At 44.6% G+C, this 23756-nt stretch overlaps 2 protein-coding genes and 2 long non-coding RNA genes across 4 annotated transcripts in view; 3 read left to right on the top strand and 1 right to left on the bottom strand.

Annotated features, from left to right (window-relative positions):
• LOC137025110 (NACHT, LRR and PYD domains-containing protein 3-like) overlaps positions 1-23756 on the bottom strand; it is a 54913-nt gene that overhangs the window by 20457 nt on the left and 10700 nt on the right. The window contains exons 2-5 of the mRNA XM_067393142.1: positions 19169-20948; positions 18827-19000; positions 2399-2572; positions 2133-2303 (exon numbers count right to left, since the gene is read on the bottom strand). Of these exons, the coding sequence (XP_067249243.1) occupies positions 2133-2303; positions 2399-2572; positions 18827-19000; positions 19169-20948 (2299 nt within the window). The remainder of the gene's footprint in view (positions 1-2132; positions 2304-2398; positions 2573-18826; positions 19001-19168; positions 20949-23756) is intronic.
• LOC137023998 (uncharacterized) lies at positions 3483-4710 on the top strand. The gene is made up of 3 exons (XR_010895610.1): positions 3483-3604; positions 3681-3901; positions 4328-4710. It is a non-coding gene; the product is annotated as an uncharacterized lncRNA (long non-coding RNA).
• Positions 4938-17115, top strand: LOC137024256 (uncharacterized). The gene is made up of 5 exons (XM_067391580.1): positions 4938-5157; positions 6117-10091; positions 13023-13876; positions 14119-15198; positions 16039-17115. Exons 1-5 carry the CDS (start codon positions 4938-4940, stop codon positions 17113-17115), a joined length of 7206 nt encoding a protein of 2401 aa, XP_067247681.1.
• LOC137023997 (uncharacterized) lies at positions 17296-18523 on the top strand. The gene is made up of 3 exons (XR_010895609.1): positions 17296-17417; positions 17494-17714; positions 18141-18523. It is a non-coding gene; the product is annotated as an uncharacterized lncRNA (long non-coding RNA).

The following is a 23756-nucleotide window of genomic DNA, read 5'->3' as shown; positions in this document are numbered from 1 at the left end:
AGTAACTGAGTGCAGCTGAGACACCAAGACACAAACTTTAGAGGCAGTGTAGGGATGCAGAACATCAACACAGAGCAGAGTATTTGCAGAAAAGGAAACAGGACTGTGCCAGAGATATTGAGACAAAAAAGAAAACGAAAATGAAAGAAGAGAGCCCAATGCAAGGCATAGAGAGACTGTCAGCAAAGGTGCAGACTCAGAACAGAAATAATAATAATCAGGGGCCGTATTCACAAAACATTTTATCTTACCACTAAGAGTTCTCCTAAATAGCAGTAAAAGTTCTTAGCTAAGATTTCTCTTAAAACCTATTCAAAAAGCTGCTGAGACCAACTTTTACTAAGGAATAGACTGAAGTCTTAGGCTAAGAGTAAGGGCGGGGCTGACCTCGTTGCTATGGAGTATACACACAGTGATTGGCTGATGGGGAAGGAGTCAGCGATTTAATCATAGAAATATTGTAGAATGAGGTGTCATGTTTCCATATTAAAATAAAGGTTTTAAAATACAAATGTTGCCCTATTCAAATAAATATTTTTAATAAAAATGTTGCCATATTCAGAATAAAATGTTGCCAAATTTTTTGCCATAAAGTTTTTAAAATGTAGGCTAAGTGTCACTAATTAAAAGAGCCGACTCGCCTTTAGTTACTTCAACAGTTTTCTGCATCCCTCCACCACCCTGCTCCTCACTCTTGGCTTGGGGATATGGGGACAACTTTGGGTTTGGGCTAAATTCCAAGCTCAGAGCCTTCGATCCTCTTGGACAGTACACCAAATATGCTTATTATATATATATATATATATATATATATATATATATATATATATATATATATATATATATATATATATATATATATATATTAACTCTATTCAATCATTTGTAAGTGTGAACTCATGAAAACAATTGCCACAGGTAATCAGACAATACTTATTTGTTAAAGATTTATTTTTGCCGTCTCATTGTAGATTTACATTTACAGACATTCTAAACTCTATTGGAGTTAGACAACATGTGCCAGGACCCACTCATTGTCATAATCATACTTTACATCTAATATTGTCACATGGAATTGATGTTGACGCCACTGAAATTCTTCAGCAGAGCGATGACATATCAGATCATTTTCTAGTCTTGTGTATACTACATTTAACCAAGGCTGCAAAACTGGCTCCCCATTACAAATATCTTAGAGAATTAATCAATTGCAGGCTGATCTCAAATCTAACCTTTCTCTCAAAAATACTAAAAAAGGGAGTATCCTCACAACAATGTTCCTTTTTTAAAAAGAAATGGTATCTGTTAGGATTTCCTGTCAGGATTTAGTCTGTACAATAGTACTGAGACTGCTCTAGAGTTACTAATGATTTGCTCTTATCAGATCGTGGTTGTATCTCTGTTAGTGTTACTAGATCTTAGTGCCGCATTTGACACTATCACAACGTTCTTTTGAATAGACTCGAAAATTATGTTGCATTAGTGGAATTGCATTGGCATGGTTTAAATAATACTTATCTGACCGTTATCAGTTTGTAGTAGTAAACGAAGAGATGTCATATCAATCACAAGTTCAGTATAGAGTACCACAAGGTTCATTACTAGGAGCGTTGCTTTTCACCCTGTATATGCTATCCTTGGGATATGTCATTATGAAGTATCGCGTTAGTTTTCACTGTTACACTGATAATGTATAATTATCAAAAATGGTAATATAATAAAGTCATTTCACATCACCATTTTGCATGTTCTTCACATAATAGGTCTGTAAGTGGCACCTGGGCTTCATTGAACCAACTATGATAGTTGGATCAAAATAAATAAAAATAAACAGGAATTTAGCCTAGTATAGTTTTGTGCACATTGTCGTGTTAATTATAATAAAAAGAATTTTGATTTATTTACCACAAAATTAACATAGATATTTGTTTGAGAGAGGCCTCATGGATTCAATTGCAGAGGACAAATTTGAAGTATGGTTATCAAATAGGCCTTCACATTTCACTCTTTACAAAGTGTTCAGATCACCATGTTAACTGTTTGGAGAAAAGTGACCTGAGCTTAAACAAATATATCAAATCAACTGAGAAAATCTGTATTATGGTAGCATTTTGTTAATTAAAACCATTTACCTCAAACTCTCCAGCTTACAGTTTGTCTTCAGTCCATCAGAAAGAAGATTCACTCCAGAATCCTGCAGGTCATTGTTACTCAGGTCCACTTCTCTCAGGACACAGTTTGAGGATTGTAGAACTGATGAAAAACTCTCACAAGACTGAACAGTGAGTCTACAGTGGGTAAGGCTGAAAGAGAGTAGAATACACACATCAACAGACAGATCATCAACAAACACTACGACCGGCTTACTGTAAATTATCTCTTATATGTTCTTAAACACCTCAGTATCTCTAGCTGACAGTTTGGACTCTTCAGTCCATCAGAAAGAAGCTTCACTCCAGAATCCTGCAGGTCATTGTTACTCAGGTCCAGCTCTTTCAGGACAGACTTTGATGACTGTAGAGCTGAAGACAAACTTTCACAGGACTGACCAGTCAGATTGCACCCACATAGCCTATGTAGAGAACAAAACAAACAGTGATATCAGTGTGATTATCAGGAAGGGTTTATAATCTGAATTACATGTTTGTGCTAAATTCAGTGTAATGAGATGTTATCCATTAAAATGTAAGGGTTGAGGGTTAAGTTTGTAACTCATCTGTGCATTTGTGCTCAACACTGCAGCAAATTGTACATGAATGCAACTGATATGGTTCAGCTCAATTAAATCTCAATGATCCGGTCACAGCGGTTCTCAAGTTATCAACACACTGAAACTGTCCTACTAAAATAAGGCAATAACTGGAAGTAATATGATCCTCGGAGCATGGTGTTCAGAGGATTTGACTGATGAAATGAAAAAAAAAGCTACTGTAATAATCAAATGCACAAGGAAAGGGAATGGGAAATTGCAAATGACAAACAGTAGAACAAATAAAATATAAGAAACATGAAATTGACAATGAAATTGTGCTTCACTTTTATATTTCACATCTTTTTAATAAATATTACAGAAATTAAAGGGATAGTTCACCCAAAAATGAAAATTCTGTCATCATTTACTCACCCTCAGGTTGTTCCAAACCTGTATAAATTTGTTTGTAACCAGGCTGCTTTGGGCCACCATTGACTTCCATAATACACTTTGGGCCACCATTGGCTTCCATAGTATTTTATTTTATTTTTTTTGTACTAAGTGTATTAATTCAGTGAATTAATTATAAATAAACTGATTGTTATTAAAGCTGAAAAAAGTAACTTAAGTCACTTAAGACATAACCCACTATGTTTATGTGGTGATGTTATCCCCCACTTTTCGTTAATTAGAGCAAAATGGTACATTCCATCTGTATAAAAAAAAGGATGAGTCTGACATCTAGGGCACGTCATTTGGGGTCTCGGTGCTGACGTCATTTCTGGTGCGCCGTGTTGATGTCCTGAAGTGTGGCTGAGGAGTATGGTAGACGCGTTGAGCAACTTTATTTCTGCGAACCTTGTGGCTTGCACGCCATTGAGTGTGCGGGGTGGTGCGAGTCTTTATTTGCAGGTATGTGCATTTCATGTTTGGGTTAATGGGATGGTAATTTCTATTTTTTTTAATGCCATGTCTTATATTTTATTAGTGACACGGGAGCCAGGAGGTGTTGCAGCAGGCTTTGTGGGCGCGGTTAAGCATCGTAATTCCTCTTGTTGAACAACACGATTTATATCATCTCCTAGCTGTAATGAATGCATGAACTGGAACGTTTTCGGACGGCTGGATGGTTTCTTTCTCTCTCCGCGTTGATTTCTTCGACCGTTCTTCTGCTGTATACCGGATGATGTCATTGCTGCGGCTTTGCAGGTAACACTAATTCACGTCATCACCTTGACGACCGGACCAACAGCGCGTTGCCGGCCATCGGTGGCGCATCCAGCCAAATTCAAGAGACTTGAATTTCCGCGATCTGTGGATTTAAAGGGGGTAATTGGGGGCGAAACGCTACGTGTTTGTCACTACTATTGTGTTGTTTTGTGTATGCTGTTATTTTGACCTCATTTTTATTCTGGAACCAGTGTTTGTGTTTCACCTGTTTGTTTATTTGATGCATATTTATGGTATGATCCTGTGCTCTTAACAATTAATGAACATCAGCTAGGACGATCACTATTGATTTGTGACACTGATCCCTTTAATAGCATGTGCTACGTATTTTTGGTTAAACCATAAGGTGGAAAGTGTTACTGTATGTGTGCGCTTGTGTCTCATCCTGTTCTCTTTTCCCTTCAGAATTGGGGTACCAGTATTAGCCAGTGTCCTCTGTGTGTGGTGGTGGTTCGGCTGTCAGCTTGCAGTGTTCACAACGGGTGTTGTTGGTGCTGTGTTGTGAGAGCACGAGTGTTTGCTGTGTTTATCCGATAGGCAAGACGAATTCCCCAGTTTTGAAGCGGTAAACTCATGTCTATATGGATGTGCAAGAAGTTTTATGAGTGATCGTACTCCTCTTTTAACTTTTATACATTAAAGAGAATGGTCTTGTATTTTTCTGATGTTTATTAAATAAAAGTTTGTGTAATGTACATTGTCGTCTGATACCTGTCCAGCCACTGCTTATCTGTGTGTGTGTGGTACTTTGTGTACCCGTGGGTCCCCGGCCCATTTCCGGGGTGGCGTAGTCGAGCTGTTGCCATATTTGGCTTAATTGTGTAAAGCTGTTAATAGCAGAATGCCACATTTGGCGTAAAGTCGGCAGGGTATAGTGGCTGTTGCACAGATTCAGACACAGTGATATTGTTTTTGTTTTTTTTGTTTTTTTGTTGTTTTTTTTTGTATTTCTGTTCTTTAGTCGTGACAATACAGTGGAGATTCGTCTGGTAAGTACCCCTTATAGTAGTTAGCTATGGAAGCTGAATTACAGGAAATGAGAGATCTTGTGGCCCAGTTGAGGGCCGATAACGAGAGACTGCGACAGGAGCGGGCGCCGGTTGAGTTGCTTGATCCTGGCGCAGCCTCTAATAGTGCGTCACGGCCGGTAACGCCTAGTCCCGTTGAATCAAATATTGGTACTGTTGAGCGCTTTGTGTTCGTTCCTCGAGAACGTCGCTGTCCAAAATTCAATGGTAGGTCTGGTGTAGGCATTGAAGAATGGGTCGAAGAAGCTCAGGCGTGTATGCGCATGCGGACCATGACAGTTTCTGAACAAGCCTTCTTTTTGTTCGATCATCTCGAAGGAGAAGCGCGAGACGAAATTAAATATCGACCGAGTAGGGACAGAGACAATCCAGAAAAAATTATTTCAGCGTTGCGTGAGTTATATGGATGTGCAGAGTCCTATGTTGCGCTTCAAGAGGCTTTTTATTCGCGGCGACAGTTGGAGGGGGAAACGTTGCAAGAGTTCTCTCTGGCATTGTTGGGTCTATTTGATAGACTTAAACAACAGTCACCGCATCCCATTTTAAATGCTGATGTTGTAGTAAGGGACCAATTTATTGAATGCGTGTTAGATAATGCGTTACGCCGTGAATTAAAACAACTGGCAAGACGTCAGCCTGCTGCAACACTGTTGGATGTGTGAGGGGAAGCTATTCGCTGGGAACGAGAGGGGATGCCAGGTGGTGCCAGGGGGCGTAGTCAATCTGCTCCCCTGGTGCAGGGAATTCAATGTGGGGTTCAAGGCGATACTAGAGTAAGTTCTGAGCATGGGGGTCGTTTATCAGAATTGGGTGAATTACGGGAAATGCTGAATCGGCAGCAGAAGCAGCTCGATCAGCTTACTCAAATTGTAGCCCGTAGCCAAAGTCCCCAGTTTCGTGGTCGTTCGCCACGTCCCGCTTCTGTGATTTGCCGACGTTGTCAGCAGCCTGGTCATTTTGCTCGGGAATGTAATTGGCAGCATCGTTCTCCTGGTCCCCCAATTCATTCCCAGGTTGATTTGTCATCCAGCGACGTAAGGCCAGTTAGATCTGATTTCCCCAATCAGTCGGGAAACTAGTTCCCACCGGGCTGCAGAGCCACAGTTCGGTTGGGGGTATGCGTGGCTCCCGTGTTTTTCATGATGGCGTATCCGTGTCTCGTTTAGTCTCCTCATGCCCACACCTTGTTGTTACTATTGGGGGTGTCTCAGTACCCTGTTTGATTGATACTGGCTCCATGGTATCGACCATTACAGAGAGCTGTTTTAGGCTCAGGTTCGAACCATGGGGCCAGGATCGGTTGCTGTCATGCCACTGGTTGCAGCTTAAAGCAGCTAATGGATTAGAAATTCCCTATATTGGGTACATGGAATTGGACATTGAACTGGGTGGTCGCGTGGTATCAGACTGTGGCATACTGGTGGTCCGTGATCCTCCAGGTGGCAGCTCTAGCATCCCCGGTATTCTGGGGATGAATGTTCTCAGTCGCTGCTACCGGGAGCTTTTCGGGCAGTATGGTTCCACTTTATTTGAGTTACCACTAGTGGCGCGTGATATTGAATTGTCTCAGGCTTTTCAAACCTGTCAAAAGGTAGATGGCGTTCTCCCATGTGGAGGTAATGTAAAAGTTCGTGGGCGTCGAGTGTGTCGTGTTCCAGGCGGCACTCTAAAATTCGTAACCGCAACGTGTTCGTCCGCGTTCAGTGATAAGATTGTGCTCTTTGAGCCCCTTGAGACCGGGTTGCCTGCTGGTTTATTAGCCTCCCCGTCTTTAGTGCGTGTGAATGGTGGTACGGTTTCGGTACCTGTTGTTAACGTTGGTGTTCTTGATGCCGTTTTGTATCCCACCACGATCCTTGGGAAATTGTGGGAAGTGTTTCTGGTGGATTCACCCGTTGGGTTGACCGAGGTATCGATGGGTAATGCCCGGATAGCGACCTGTGATACGGTTGTTGCGTCAGAAGCTGAGCACGTCGAAAAGGTAGAATTGCAAGGGTTGTCGGACGAGGAACAGGAACAGGTAAGGGCCCTCCTTCGGGAATTCCAGAGTGTGTTTTCTGCCGGTGAGGGAGACTTGGGTTGCACTGACCTCCTATCTCATGAAATTCCCTTAATTGATGAGATTCCAGTCCGACAACGCTATAGACGAATTCCTCCATCTGAATATGAGTTAGTTAAGACTCATATTAGCCAGCTTTTAGAAACACAAGTGATCCGAGAAAGTTGCAGTCCATACGCTTCCCCGGTAGTTTTGGTTAAAAAGAAGGACGGTAGCCTACGCATGTGCGTAGACTACCGTCAGCTTAATGCAAAGACTCGAAAAGACTCATTCCCGCTGCCGCGAATTGAAGAGACACTTGATTCTTTAACAGGGGCTCGCTGGTTTACCACGTTAGATCTGGCCAGCGGGTATAATCAAGTCCCTGTTGCTGAATCTGATCGTCACAAAACAGCTTTTTGTACACCTTTTGGGTTATACGAATGGAACCGTATGCCCTTCGGCCTGTGCAACGCACCAGGAACCTTCCAACGTTTGATGGAGCGGCTCTTTGGCGATCAGCGACACCAATCTGTCTTGTTGTATCTTGATGATATTATTGTTTATTCCTCCTCTGTACAACATCATCTGCAGAGGTTGAGGATGGTGCTGGAACGCCTACAAGCCGCTGGCCTCAAGGTTAAGTTGGAAAAGTGTGCATTTTTTAGGGAAAAGGTGCAGTACCTGGGACATGTAATATCATCCCAGGGAGTGGCTACAGACCCTGGTAAGGTTGAGGCCGTGGCTCAGTGGCCCTGTCCTAGGACTGTGTCAGAGCTGCGCACCTTTCTGGGTTTTGTTAGCTACTATAGGCGATTCGTAGAAGGGTTTGCCCAGGTAGCAGCTCCGTTACATCGGCTAGTGACCGAAGCAGGTAGAGGGAAGGTGAGTAGTCGGAGGCAGGAATTGGGAGCATTATGGTCTGAACAGTGCGAACAAGCATTTCGGACCTTGAAGCAGAAACTTACCACCGCGCCGGTTCTCGCATATGCCGATTTTAAACTCCCGTTCATCTTGGAGATCGATGCCAGCCATGTAGGCTTAGGTGCAGTGCTTTCCCAAGAGATTGATGGTAAGGTGAGACCAGTGGCTTATGCTAGCCGGAGCCTTCGCCCAGCAGAGCGAAATACCGCCACATATAGTTCCATGCGGCTTGAGTTTTTGGCCTTGAAATGGGCCATGGCCGAAAAGTTTCGTGAATATTTGTTGGGACATCGCTGTATTGTACGTACAGATAATAACCCGCTAAGTCATCTGTTAACTGCGAAATTGGGGGCCACCGAACAACGGTGGGCGGCCGAACTAGCGGCTTTTGATTTTGAAGTGCAGTACCGGTCAGGTAGGTCGAACCAGAATGCTGACGCATTATCACGGTTGTCTTCAGTGGGACAGCCTGTAGAAGAGAGTAGTCAGTCGGGCACAGTAGTTCCTGAACTATTGAGGCGGGCTGCGGTTGTAGGACCCACTGCTGTGAGGGCCATGCAGGCTATGCCAAGTCGATCTGGGCCAGAACTGGTGCTGTTGCAGGAGGAAGATCCAATCATTGGTGCAGTCCTTAAGTTTTGGCGCCAAGGGCAATGCCCAGGGCCTCAGGAGCGACGACAATTGTCCAAGCTGGTGTTAGTGCTACTCCGGCAGTGGGATCGTTTGGAGGAACAGGAAGGCCTGCTATATCGACGAGTTTACCGTTCGGATGGTGGCGAAGAGGTGCTGCAGTTGGTGCTGCCTGCTGTGTTACGACATGAGGTACTGACCCAATTACATCAGTGTCATGGGCATCAGGGCACTGAGCGCACCCTGGAGTTGGTGCGACAACGGTGTTACTGGCCGGGAATGTCGGCCGATGTAGCTCATTGGGTACAGCACTGTGAGCGGTGTCAGCAGGCCAAGGGGGCTGCACCAGTTGCTCGGAGCTATATGGCACATCTACTGGCCTCCCGTCCGAACGAGATAATAGCCCTTGATTTTACAGTCCTGGAGCCTTCCCATTCTGGATATGAAAACGTGCTGGTAATGACAGATGTTTTTAGTAAATTCACAGTGGCAATCCCTACTCGGGATCAGCAGGCAGAGACTGTGGCCCGTGGCTTGGTGGAAGAGTGGTTTTATAAGTTTGGGGTTCCAGGTCGGATTCACTCCGATCAGGGCCGTAACTTTGAATCCCGTCTTGTTCAGCAATTGTGTAGTCTCTACCAGGTGGGCAAGTCTCGCACAACAGCATACCATCCAGCCGGTAATGGCCAGTGCGAACGGTTTAACCGGACTTTGCACAATTTGTTGCGGACTTTGCCCACCGGGAGGAAGAGGGATTGGGCTTCTTGTCTATCCCAGGTGCTTTTCTGTTATAATACCACTCCCCACCAAGCCACTGGAGAAACCCCTTACTATTTGATGTTTGGACAGGAGCCCAGACTGCCTGTGGATTTTTTGCTTGGTCGGGTGCAGGAGCCAGTAGCGGGTAGAGTCCACCATTGGGTAGAAGAGCACCAGGCTCGTCTCCAAGTGGCCTTTGAGGGTGCCCGTGAGCGGTTGCAAGCGGCAGCCCAACATCGTAAGGCCAAGCATGACCAACAGGTAAGGGAGCAGCCGCTGGTTGAGGGCCAATTGGTCTATCTGCGTGAACATGGATTCTTGGGACGGCATAAGATCCAGGACCTATGGAGCTCGACTGTATATCAGGTAGTCCGGGCGCCACGAGATGGTGGGTCGGTGTATACGGTAGCACCAGTGCATGACCTTGGTAAGGTCCGTCATGTCCACCGTATGTCCCTAAAACCCCGTATTCAAGGTAATCCGACACCGACTCTTGAAGGCCCGTCTGAGCCACCAGAACCCCTGGTGATGGATGATGAATTGGAGGATGGGGATTTAGCCTATGTGCTGGTAGAGGCCCCACGGGTCATTGAAGGGGGTGCAGAGGTAAGTGGAGCTCCTCCAGAGGTAAGGGATAGTCCCTCTCCTGGAGTTGAGGGATCGTCCAGTGGGCCTATAGTAGGGGTAAGTGGGAGTGGTGCGAGTTCCCATCTAGTGCCGGGATTTGTCGTTGTGGGACCACCCAATGTATCTGGGAGGGTCCCAAGACGAACCGGACGTGTTGGGGCAGGTCAACACTCGAATCTGCACCACCTACCACGAGCGGTAGGAAGTGAGGCGAATCAAATTTCTGTCACGTCGTCCTTGGGGTCCAACTCCGTGGTGGCCTGGTTTAGACCTTGGGATTAGTGGAGCTGTCCATCGTCGGGACTACGATGATTAATGGGGGGGTAGATTGTGGTGATGTTATCCCCCACTTTTCGTTAATTAGAGCAAAATGGTACATTCCATCTGTATAAAAAAGGATGAGTCTGACATCTAGGGCACGTCATTTGGGGTCTCGGTGCTGACGTCATTTCTGGTGCGCCGTGTTGATGTCCTGAAGTGTGGCTGAGGAGTATGGTAGACGCGTTGAGCAACTTTATTTCTGCGAACCTTGTGGCTTGCACGCCATTGAGTGTGCGGGGTGGTGCAAGTCTTTATTTGCAGGTATGTGCATTTCATGTTTGGGTTAATGGGATGGTAATTTCTATTTTTTTTAATGCCATGTCTTATATTTTATTAGTGACACGGGAGCCAGGAGGTGTTGCAGCAGGCTTTGTGGGCGCGGTTAAGCATCGTAATTCCTCTTGTTGAACAACACGATTTATATCATCTCCTAGCTGTAATGAATGCATGAACTGGAACGTTTTCGGACGGCTGGATGGTTTCTTTCTCTCTCCGCGTTGATTTCTTCGACCGTTCTTCTGCTGTATACCGGATGATGTCATTGCTGCGGCTTTGCAGGTAACACTAATTCACGTCATCACCTTGACGACCGGACCAACAGCGCGTTGCCGGCCATCGGTGGCGCATCCAGCCAAATTCAAGAGACTTGAATTTCCGCGATCTGTGGATTTAAAGGGGGTAATTGGGGGCGAAACGCTACGTGTTTGTCACTACTATTGTGTTGTTTTGTGTATGCTGTTATTTTGACCTCATTTTTATTCTGGAACCAGTGTTTGTGTTTCACCTGTTTGTTTATTTGATGCATATTTATGGTATGATCCTGTGCTCTTAACAATTAATGAACATCAGCTAGGACGATCACTATTGATTTGTGACACTGATCCCTTTAATAGCATGTGCTACGTATTTTTGGTTAAACCATAAGGTGGAAAGTGTTACTGTATGTGTGCGCTTGTGTCTCATCCTGTTCTCTTTTCCCTTCAGAATTGGGGTACCAGTATTAGCCAGTGTCCTCTGTGTGTGGTGGTGGTTCGGCTGTCAGCTTGCAGTGTTCACAACGGGTGTTGTTGGTGCTGTGTTGTGAGAGCACGAGTGTTTGCTGTGTTTATCCGATAGGCAAGACGAATTCCCCAGTTTTGAAGCGGTAAACTCATGTCTATATGGATGTGCAAGAAGTTTTATGAGTGATCGTACTCCTCTTTTAACTTTTATACATTAAAGAGAATGGTCTTGTATTTTTCTGATGTTTATTAAATAAAAGTTTGTGTAATGTACATTGTCGTCTGATACCTGTCCAGCCACTGCTTATCTGTGTGTGTGTGGTACTTTGTGTACCCGTGGGTCCCCGGCCCATTTCCGGGGTGGCGTAGTCGAGCTGTTGCCATATTTGGCTTAATTGTGTAAAGCTGTTAATAGCAGAATGCCACATTTGGCGTAAAGTCGGCAGGGTATAGTGGCTGTTGCACAGATTCAGACACAGTGATATTGTTTTTGTTTTTTTTGTTTTTTTGTTGTTTTTTTTTGTATTTCTGTTCTTTAGTCGTGACAATACAGTGGAGATTCGTCTGGTAAGTACCCCTTATAGTAGTTAGCTATGGAAGCTGAATTACAGGAAATGAGAGATCTTGTGGCCCAGTTGAGGGCCGATAACGAGAGACTGCGACAGGAGCGGGCGCCGGTTGAGTTGCTTGATCCTGGCGCAGCCTCTAATAGTGCGTCACGGCCGGTAACGCCTAGTCCCGTTGAATCAAATATTGGTACTGTTGAGCGCTTTGTGTTCGTTCCTCGAGAACGTCGCTGTCCAAAATTCAATGGTAGGTCTGGTGTAGGCATTGAAGAATGGGTCGAAGAAGCTCAGGCGTGTATGCGCATGCGGACCATGACAGTTTCTGAACAAGCCTTCTTTTTGTTCGATCATCTCGAAGGAGAAGCGCGAGACGAAATTAAATATCGACCGAGTAGGGACAGAGACAATCCAGAAAAAATTATTTCAGCGTTGCGTGAGTTATATGGATGTGCAGAGTCCTATGTTGCGCTTCAAGAGGCTTTTTATTCGCGGCGACAGTTGGAGGGGGAAACGTTGCAAGAGTTCTCTCTGGCATTGTTGGGTCTATTTGATAGACTTAAACAACAGTCACCGCATCCCATTTTAAATGCTGATGTTGTAGTAAGGGACCAATTTATTGAATGCGTGTTAGATAATGCGTTACGCCGTGAATTAAAACAACTGGCAAGACGTCAGCCTGCTGCAACACTGTTGGATGTGTGAGGGGAAGCTATTCGCTGGGAACGAGAGGGGATGCCAGGTGGTGCCAGGGGGCGTAGTCAATCTGCTCCCCTGGTGCAGGGAATTCAATGTGGGGTTCAAGGCGATACTAGAGTAAGTTCTGAGCATGGGGGTCGTTTATCAGAATTGGGTGAATTACGGGAAATGCTGAATCGGCAGCAGAAGCAGCTCGATCAGCTTACTCAAATTGTAGCCCGTAGCCAAAGTCCCCAGTTTCGTGGTCGTTCGCCACGTCCCGCTTCTGTGATTTGCCGACGTTGTCAGCAGCCTGGTCATTTTGCTCGGGAATGTAATTGGCAGCATCGTTCTCCTGGTCCCCCAATTCATTCCCAGGTTGATTTGTCATCCAGCGACGTAAGGCCAGTTAGATCTGATTTCCCCAATCAGTCGGGAAACTAGTTCCCACCGGGCTGCAGAGCCACAGTTCGGTTGGGGGTATGCGTGGCTCCCGTGTTTTTCATGATGGCGTATCCGTGTCTCGTTTAGTCTCCTCATGCCCACACCTTGTTGTTACTATTGGGGGTGTCTCAGTACCCTGTTTGATTGATACTGGCTCCATGGTATCGACCATTACAGAGAGCTGTTTTAGGCTCAGGTTCGAACCATGGGGCCAGGATCGGTTGCTGTCATGCCACTGGTTGCAGCTTAAAGCAGCTAATGGATTAGAAATTCCCTATATTGGGTACATGGAATTGGACATTGAACTGGGTGGTCGCGTGGTATCAGACTGTGGCATACTGGTGGTCCGTGATCCTCCAGGTGGCAGCTCTAGCATCCCCGGTATTCTGGGGATGAATGTTCTCAGTCGCTGCTACCGGGAGCTTTTCGGGCAGTATGGTTCCACTTTATTTGAGTTACCACTAGTGGCGCGTGATATTGAATTGTCTCAGGCTTTTCAAACCTGTCAAAAGGTAGATGGCGTTCTCCCATGTGGAGGTAATGTAAAAGTTCGTGGGCGTCGAGTGTGTCGTGTTCCAGGCGGCACTCTAAAATTCGTAACCGCAACGTGTTCGTCCGCGTTCAGTGATAAGATTGTGCTCTTTGAGCCCCTTGAGACCGGGTTGCCTGCTGGTTTATTAGCCTCCCCGTCTTTAGTGCGTGTGAATGGTGGTACGGTTTCGGTACCTGTTGTTAACGTTGGTGTTCTTGATGCCGTTTTGTATCCCACCACGATCCTTGGGAAATTGTGGGAAGTGTTTCTGGTGGATTCACCCGTTGGGTTGACCGAGGTATCGATGGGTAATGCCCGGATAGCGACCTGTGATACGGTTGTTGCGTCAGAAGCTGAGCACGTCGAAAAGGTAGAATTGCAAGGGTTGTCGGACGAGGAACAGGAACAGGTAAGGGCCCTCCTTCGGGAATTCCAGAGTGTGTTTTCTGCCGGTGAGGGAGACTTGGGTTGCACTGACCTCCTATCTCATGAAATTCCCTTAATTGATGAGATTCCAGTCCGACAACGCTATAGACGAATTCCTCCATCTGAATATGAGTTAGTTAAGACTCATATTAGCCAGCTTTTAGAAACACAAGTGATCCGAGAAAGTTGCAGTCCATACGCTTCCCCGGTAGTTTTGGTTAAAAGAAGGACGGTAGCCTACGCATGTGCGTAGACTACCGTCAGCTTAATGCAAAGACTCGAAAAGACTCATTCCCGCTGCCGCGAATTGAAGAGACACTTGATTCTTTAACAGGGGCTCGCTGGTTTACCACGTTAGATCTGGCCAGCGGGTATAATCAAGTCCCTGTTGCTGAATCTGATCGTCACAAAACAGCTTTTTGTACACCTTTTGGGTTATACGAATGGAACCGTATGCCCTTCGGCCTGTGCAACGCACCAGGAACCTTCCAACGTTTGATGGAGCGGCTCTTTGGCGATCAGCGACACCAATCTGTCTTGTTGTATCTTGATGATATTATTGTTTATTCCTCCTCTGTACAACATCATCTGCAGAGGTTGAGGATGGTGCTGGAACGCCTACAAGCCGCTGGCCTCAAGGTTAAGTTGGAAAAGTGTGCATTTTTTAGGGAAAAGGTGCAGTACCTGGGACATGTAATATCATCCCAGGGAGTGGCTACAGACCCTGGTAAGGTTGAGGCCGTGGCTCAGTGGCCCTGTCCTAGGACTGTGTCAGAGCTGCGCACCTTTCTGGGTTTTGTTAGCTACTATAGGCGATTCGTAGAAGGGTTTGCCCAGGTAGCAGCTCCGTTACATCGGCTAGTGACCGAAGCAGGTAGAGGGAAGGTGAGTAGTCGGAGGCAGGAATTGGGAGCATTATGGTCTGAACAGTGCGAACAAGCATTTCGGACCTTGAAGCAGAAACTTACCACCGCGCCGGTTCTCGCATATGCCGATTTGAAACTCCCGTTCATCTTGGAGATCGATGCCAGCCATGTAGGCTTAGGTGCAGTGCTTTCCCAAGAGATTGATGGTAAGGTGAGACCAGTGGCTTATGCTAGCCGGAGCCTTCGCCCAGCAGAGCGAAATACCGCCACATATAGTTCCATGCGGCTTGAGTTTTTGGCCTTGAAATGGGCCATGGCCGAAAAGTTTCGTGAATATTTGTTGGGACATCGCTGTATTGTACGTACAGATAATAACCCGCTAAGTCATCTGTTAACTGCGAAATTGGGGGCCACCGAACAACGGTGGGCGGCCGAACTAGCGGCTTTTGATTTTGAAGTGCAGTACCGGTCAGGTAGGTCGAACCAGAATGCTGACGCATTATCACGGTTGTCTTCAGTGGGACAGCCTGTAGAAGAGAGTAGTCAGTCGGGCACAGTAGTTCCTGAACTATTGAGGCGGGCTGCGGTTGTAGGACCCACTGCTGTGAGGGCCATGCAGGCTATGCCAAGTCGATCTGGGCCAGAACTGGTGCTGTTGCAGGAGGAAGATCCAATCATTGGTGCAGTCCTTAAGTTTTGGCGCCAAGGGCAATGCCCAGGGCCTCAGGAGCGACGACAATTGTCCAAGCTGGTGTTAGTGCTACTCCGGCAGTGGGATCGTTTGGAGGAACAGGAAGGCCTGCTATATCGACGAGTTTACCGTTCGGATGGTGGCGAAGAGGTGCTGCAGTTGGTGCTGCCTGCTGTGTTACGACATGAGGTACTGACCCAATTACATCAGTGTCATGGGCATCAGGGCACTGAGCGCACCCTGGAGTTGGTGCGACAACGGTGTTACTGGCCGGGAATGTCGGCCGATGTAGCTCATTGGGTACAGCACTGTGAGCGGTGTCAGCAGGCCAAGGGGGCTGCACCAGTTGCTCGGAGCTATATGGCACATCTACTGGCCTCCCGTCCGAACGAGATAATAGCCCTTGATTTTACAGTCCTGGAGCCTTCCCATTCTGGATATGAAAACGTGCTGGTAATGACAGATGTTTTTAGTAAATTCACAGTGGCAATCCCTACTCGGGATCAGCAGGCAGAGACTGTGGCCCGTGGCTTGGTGGAAGAGTGGTTTTATAAGTTTGGGGTTCCAGGTCGGATTCACTCCGATCAGGGCCGTAACTTTGAATCCCGTCTTGTTCAGCAATTGTGTAGTCTCTACCAGGTGGGCAAGTCTCGCACAACAGCATACCATCCAGCCGGTAATGGCCAGTGCGAACGGTTTAACCGGACTTTGCACAATTTGTTGCGGACTTTGCCCACCGGGAGGAAGAGGGATTGGGCTTCTTGTCTATCCCAGGTGCTTTTCTGTTATAATACCACTCCCCACCAAGCCACTGGAGAAACCCCTTACTATTTGATGTTTGGACAGGAGCCCAGACTGCCTGTGGATTTTTTGCTTGGTCGGGTGCAGGAGCCAGTAGCGGGTAGAGTCCACCATTGGGTAGAAGAGCACCAGGCTCGTCTCCAAGTGGCCTTTGAGGGTGCCCGTGAGCGGTTGCAAGCGGCAGCCCAACATCGTAAGGCCAAGCATGACCAACAGGTAAGGGAGCAGCCGCTGGTTGAGGGCCAATTGGTCTATCTGCGTGAACATGGATTCTTGGGACGGCATAAGATCCAGGACCTATGGAGCTCGACTGTATATCAGGTAGTCCGGGCGCCACGAGATGGTGGGTCGGTGTATACGGTAGCACCAGTGCATGACCTTGGTAAGGTCCGTCATGTCCACCGTATGTCCCTAAAACCCCGTATTCAAGGTAATCCGACACCGACTCTTGAAGGCCCGTCTGAGCCACCAGAACCCCTGGTGATGGATGATGAATTGGAGGATGGGGATTTAGCCTATGTGCTGGTAGAGGCCCCACGGGTCATTGAAGGGGGTGCAGAGGTAAGTGGAGCTCCTCCAGAGGTAAGGGATAGTCCCTCTCCTGGAGTTGAGGGATCGTCCAGTGGGCCTATAGTAGGGGTAAGTGGGAGTGGTGCGAGTTCCCATCTAGTGCCGGGATTTGTCGTTGTGGGACCACCCAATGTATCTGGGAGGGTCCCAAGACGAACCGGACGTGTTGGGGCAGGTCAACACTCGAATCTGCACCACCTACCACGAGCGGTAGGAAGTGAGGCGAATCAAATTTCTGTCACGTCGTCCTTGGGGTCCAACTCCGTGGTGGCCTGGTTTAGACCTTGGGATTAGTGGAGCTGTCCATCGTCGGGACTACGATGATTAATGGGGGGGTAGATTGTGGTGATGTTATCCCCCACTTTTCGTTAATTAGAGCAAAATGGTACATTCCATCTGTATAAAAAAAAGGATGAGTCTGACATCTAGGGCACGTCATTTGGGGTCTCGGTGCTGACGTCATTTCTGGTGCGCCGTGTTGATGTCCTGAAGTGTGGCTGAGGAGTATGGTAGACGCGTTGAGCAACTTTATTTCTGCGAACCTTGTGGCTTGCACGCCATTGAGTGTGCGGGGTGGTGCGAGTCTTTATTTGCAGGTATGTGCATTTCATGTTTGGGTTAATGGGATGGTAATTTCTATTTTTTTTAATGCCATGTCTTATATTTTATTAGTGACACGGGAGCCAGGAGGTGTTGCAGCAGGCTTTGTGGGCGCGGTTAAGCATCGTAATTCCTCTTGTTGAACAACACGATTTATATCATCTCCTAGCTGTAATGAATGCATGAACTGGAACGTTTTCGGACGGCTGGATGGTTTCTTTCTCTCTCCGCGTTGATTTCTTCGACCGTTCTTCTGCTGTATACCGGATGATGTCATTGCTGCGGCTTTGCAGGTAACACTAATTCACGTCATCACCTTGACGACCGGACCAACAGCGCGTTGCCGGCCATCGGTGGCGCATCCAGCCAAATTCAAGAGACTTGAATTTCCGCGATCTGTGGATTTAAAGGGGGTAATTGGGGGCGAAACGCTACGTGTTTGTCACTACTATTGTGTTGTTTTGTGTATGCTGTTATTTTGACCTCATTTTTATTCTGGAACCAGTGTTTGTGTTTCACCTGTTTGTTTATTTGATGCATATTTATGGTATGATCCTGTGCTCTTAACAATTAATGAACATCAGCTAGGACGATCACTATTGATTTGTGACACTGATCCCTTTAATAGCATGTGCTACGTATTTTTGGTTAAACCATAAGGTGGAAAGTGTTACTGTATGTGTGCGCTTGTGTCTCATCCTGTTCTCTTTTCCCTTCAGAATTGGGGTACCAGTATTAGCCAGTGTCCTCTGTGTGTGGTGGTGGTTCGGCTGTCAGCTTGCAGTGTTCACAACGGGTGTTGTTGGTGCTGTGTTGTGAGAGCACGAGTGTTTGCTGTGTTTATCCGATAGGCAAGACGAATTCCCCAGTTTTGAAGCGGTAAACTCATGTCTATATGGATGTGCAAGAAGTTTTATGAGTGATCGTACTCCTCTTTTAACTTTTATACATTAAAGAGAATGGTCTTGTATTTTTCTGATGTTTATTAAATAAAAGTTTGTGTAATGTACATTGTCGTCTGATACCTGTCCAGCCACTGCTTATCTGTGTGTGTGTGGTACTTTGTGTACCCGTGGGTCCCCGGCCCATTTCCGGGGTGGCGTAGTCGAGCTGTTGCCATATTTGGCTTAATTGTGTAAAGCTGTTAATAGCAGAATGCCACATTTACAATGAATATTCCTCAAGGTCGAAATATAACACTAAAGAGAGCTGAATTTCAGATTGCATGCTGCCTGAGACAGGAGCATTTTTCTGAAAACCAAAATCAGGTTTTCTGCCTTGTGTGCTTGGAGAAAACTCCACTGATACTTTCATACAATATAGACAGGAGAAAATATGTACTTATCATAGTTATGAAAACTATTTGTCCACATTTTTGAACATAGAAAATGAGTGAATGTCAAACCTCAGTATGTTCAGTTTACATTCTGAACTCTTTAGTCCATCAGAAAGCAACTTCACTCCTGAATCCTTCAGGTGATTGCTGCTCAGGTTCAACTCTCTCAGATGGGATTTTGGTGATTGTAGAACTGAAGATACTGTTTCACAGCATGTTTCATCAAGACCACAGCCATCAAATCTGACGAAACAGAATGTTTAACCAGATTAATTTCTGATGTTCAGTGTTTTCCAACACACTGTATTTAATCAGGACAGACAGATATTTCATTATTCAGGATTTTTACATTTAGTTATTTATTGATAGAACAAAACCTTTAATTAAACAGCGATCAGTGAAATTACTCACAAGGCTTTTCTGCAGCATTTCACAGCTGGAACGAGTCTCTTGTTGTCTGCCTGTGATGGCGTAAACCTCTTTGGGTTGAACTCATCCAGCACCTTCTCTGACATCAGCAGTATGTAGGTCAGCACTGTGCACATTGAAGATGAGAGTTTTTTCCCTGGATGTTCATCTGATCTGATGTATCTCTGGATCTCTTCATATAATGAATGGTCCTTGAGCTCAAGTAAGCAGTAAAACAGGTTGACTGAAGCTTCATCTGAGATCTTCTTGTGTTGTACTTGTTTAATGTGTTCAGTTGTTTTTGTGATGCTCTCTGTGGTGTCTTCAGTGTGTGGGATCAGGCCTTTGAGCAGGTTTTGACTGGATTCCAGTGAAATTCCAAGCAGAAACCGCAGGAACAGGTCCAGATGTCCTCTCTCACTCTTCATGGCTTTATCAACAGCATTCTTTAGTAGCTCCTGCAGTGTAATGTTTTCTTTTGGCATCTCAAAGAAAAACTGAATCTCCTGCATGTTCTTGTTCAGGTAGCAGAGGAACACATGCACTGCAGCGAGGAACTCTTGAACACTCAGATGCACAAAGCAGAAGACCTTTTTTTCACGAAATCCTTCTTCCTTCTTAAAGATCTCAGCGATCATTCCTGTGAACTCAGTGTCTTTACTCATGTTAATACCACATTCTTTCAGATCTTCCTCACAGAACACAATGTTATCCTTTTTCAGCTGTTCAAACGCTAGCTTGGCTAACTTCAAAATCATTTCTTTATTTGAATGTAAGAGCTTTCCACATTCTCTTTCTTCTTGTTCACCATACTTCTGGTTCTTCATGTCTGTCTGTATCAGTAGGAAGTGACTGTACATTTCAGTGAGTGTTGTGCTTATGTTCTCAGTGTTGTTCTTGAGAATATCCTGAAGTACTGTGGCCGTGATCCAGCAGAACACAGGAATGTGACACATGATGTAGAGACTACGAGACGTCTTAATGTGTGAGATGATTCTGGAGGCCTGAGTCTCATCTGTGATTCTCTTTCTGAAGTACTCCTCCTTCTGTTGGTCAGTAAATCCTTGCACCTCTGTGAACAAACCCACATACCGAGGAGGGATCCGATTGGCTGCTGCTGGTCGTGAGGTCACCCAGATGAGAGCTGATGGAAGCAGCTTCCCTTTGACCATACTTGTGAACAGCACGTCTACAGATGATCTTTTCTCAGTGGAATTCAATGATCTATTGTTAAAATTCAAAGCCAGGTGACTCTCATCAAGCCCATCAAATATAAATGCCAGCTTGCATTCCTTATATAATTTTGATTTCTCCAGGTCCTTCAGTTCAGGATAAAATTCCAGCAGAAGCTCATGGAGACTGAAATCTTCATTTATCATCAAGTTAATGTCTCGGAATGGAAGCAGGAATACACAGTCAATAAAATCATTGTCTTTTCCTTCTGCCCAGTCCAGGATGAACTTGTGCACAGAGACAGTTTTTCCGATGCCAGCAACTCCCTTGGTCAGAACAATCTTTTTCTCATTTTTTCCTCTTAGTAATGTAAATATATCATTGCATTTGATTGGTTTGTCCTGTGTTTTTTTGTACTTGAAAGCATCATCAATCTTCATAATCTCATGTTCCTGATTGACATCTTTCATATCTCCCTCTGTGATGAACAGCTCTGTGTAAACATCATTAAGATGTGCTTCATTTTCTTTCTTGCCCTCAAATACATGCTCTGCTTCCTCCTTCATGTTGGTTTTGTGAGATCCCAAGAATTTTTTCAGATTCAAATCCACTGTTATAAAAGATTTGTGTAAGTAAATTCAACACATTTCATTAAAAAAAGCTTTCACATCAGCATGATCTGATCAGAATTCATTCAACATATAGTAATTAAATTACTGTTGAAATGATTACAGCTCAAAGGGCTCAGATCTTCCGTGGTCATTGCCAGTCACATGGGCTAGTGTCCTAATTCAAAATACATCTGACATGTTTAAATCACTTCTGAAACACTTTAAAAAGGCTAGTTCACACTGTATAGACTCACACTGCTCAATCACCAGATCACATTCCTGCTTAAACAATCCACAACCTGACAAACTGTAAATTAACATGTTCAGTTGGTGAAAACAAACAAACCCACACTAACAGGGATAACACTCTCAAAACATGGCGTTCATGTCTATTGGTGTTGGTCTATCAGTTGATGCAGTGTGATCTAGCCTTAAGAGAATATGACTGTTAAGACTGTACCTGGCTTTTCTGTGTGTTTTTCTGTGGTCTCTCTGATATTCTGTGGTCCTGCGAGGAGAGAGAAAAGGAGAGAAATAAAAAAATATATATATTTTTTACAGATACTCAAAAGAACATGCCTGTGAACAATATGACTAAAATGAACTGTTAGATTTATAGGCCTCTTACAGCCCTTTTATTCTCTTCCTGAGTGTAATATAAGTCACCATTCACTTCTTTTATGTTCAGTCACCATAGAGAATATGCATGAGTGAAGAAATGTCACATAGCCTCTATTGTATTTTTCCATAACTGAAAAACAACTCCTTATATGTTTATTTTCTTCTTATTTATAGCCACCTTGTTTTTCTTTGCGCAAGGGTATGTTCCATATTTGTTATTTCCGACTATGAAATAATTGCGTTAATGGTTTTATCTTTGGGTGTCACTTTTGTTTCTTTCGAAAGTTTACATTGTGTAAACTTCTCAATAAAGATTGAAGATTTAGGGCATGACTGTGTGTGATGATTCTTCCCACGGCCGCTGACCATCGATGACTAAGAGGGACTAAAAAAATAATGGTACTTGACTGAAGAGTAAGAGAAATCTAATTCTTACATGAACTTTAATAGGAAAAGGATTCACAATCACTGAGCATTATTAACTGACAGCTAATAAGCAGTGTGTCTCAGTAATCACAGCTATGGTGATAGTACCATTTCCTGCAATGTTGTAGTTGATGGTCACTGAGCCTGTGATGGTGTTTCCATTTACAGCTGCTCCTGTCTGAGCATTCAGATCTCCACTTGCTTCCAAGTGGTACACAAAGTTGTGTCAATCAGATGAATCATGATGCAATGAATATGTCATTCGTACAGCGAAATCGGGAACATTCAAAGGTAATTTCGGACAATGTGTTGTTTTGTGCCAAACAAGACATGCCACTACGTGGCCAAAGAGAGAGTGCTAATGCTTTGAACCAAGGCAACTTTTACCACTGTTTAAGTTCATTTCCAGTTATGATCCCGAAATAAAGGCACGGCTTGAGGAGATGCCTAAAAAAACACCACTTTAATGAGTTCTGATACGCGGAACGATTTGCTGGAGCTAGCCGTTTTTTTTTACTAGTGTGGAAGATAAAGGCAGAACTGAATGAAACGCTGAACACTTACTTTGTGCTGATCGCTGACGAGTACAAAGACGAGTAAAAAAACAAGAGCTGATTGCAGTGTGTATCCGGTATGTTCACTGGGGAATGCTGAAGGAAAGAGCCATTGGTTTTGTGGCCACTGTAGACATAACTGCAGCTAACATCTCAAAAAAGATTCTGGAAGTGATTTAACCACTTCAGCTGGACCCTACTCTTTGGGGCGGTTTCCCGGACAGGGTTTAAATTAAGCCAGGATAGGCCTTAATCTAGAATAGTTAATCATGTCTTTAAAAATGGCTTTCTGAAACACAGATTAAGTTCAGATTACTAAAACCTGGACTATGGAGTCCTGAATTAAAATAAACTAGATTAATTTAAAACCATCTGTGCTAATCTGAATTAGCATGAGAGAGGCTGCCTAGAAAACATGGAATGAACCAAGAAAAGCTTAAAATTTAATGGAACTGAGAAGCAAATCCAAGGAAAACAATGGCAGCAGAAGAAGACTGCAATAATAATAAAAAAAAACTTTACTAAACAAGAGACAGCTCTTTTAAAGCAAGCAAAATACATCAACTGTAGGGGGGGGGGGGGGGAGAGAAATGCCTGGAAATCTGTTTGTGATGAATTCTATTTAACTAGATGAATTCTATAATAATCCTAGGATTATTAATGCTTTTGTGTTATCCTTTACATAGCAACAAACTAAACATAATCAGTGTTGGTAGTCTAGAAATTGATTTGGTAGAAATGGGCTGGTTTGATCTACAGCACTACTATAGTGGATGATTCACTATGTAAAATAGACAATCCTTGTTAGCAGGTCCTCAACCCAAGCACAAGCTCAACACTTCACCATGACGGTAATCTCCAAAAAACACTAACATAACAAAAACTTTTACATAATAGAACATTAAACAGTAAAAAGTCTCTCCATATTCTTATCTTTCAAAAATTCTCATCTTTCCATAAAATAACACTTTTTCAACATTTACTCTCCCACTTCAGCCCAGTGCAAAGCATGATGGGAAGTGAAAGTCCTGTTTGATTGGATTACTTGACTGAAACCTGTTATTTCAAAATGAAAACATCAAGTGAGATCTAGTAACCATTTCAAGTCAATTTAACATGAAGCAATCACATTTGAACCAGAAACAATGCTGTTAAATCAAAATAAATTGTTTAAATAAAGTGAACAGCATCAAAAATGTGTCTTCT

Source organism: Chanodichthys erythropterus, chromosome 8 (genome assembly GCF_024489055.1).
Source record: "Chanodichthys erythropterus isolate Z2021 chromosome 8, ASM2448905v1, whole genome shotgun sequence".
NCBI classification, from domain to species: Eukaryota; Metazoa; Chordata; class Actinopteri; order Cypriniformes; family Xenocyprididae; genus Chanodichthys; species Chanodichthys erythropterus.
The sequence above is the reverse complement of the archived record's forward strand: the minus strand, read 5'-3'. Positions and strand labels throughout refer to the sequence as shown.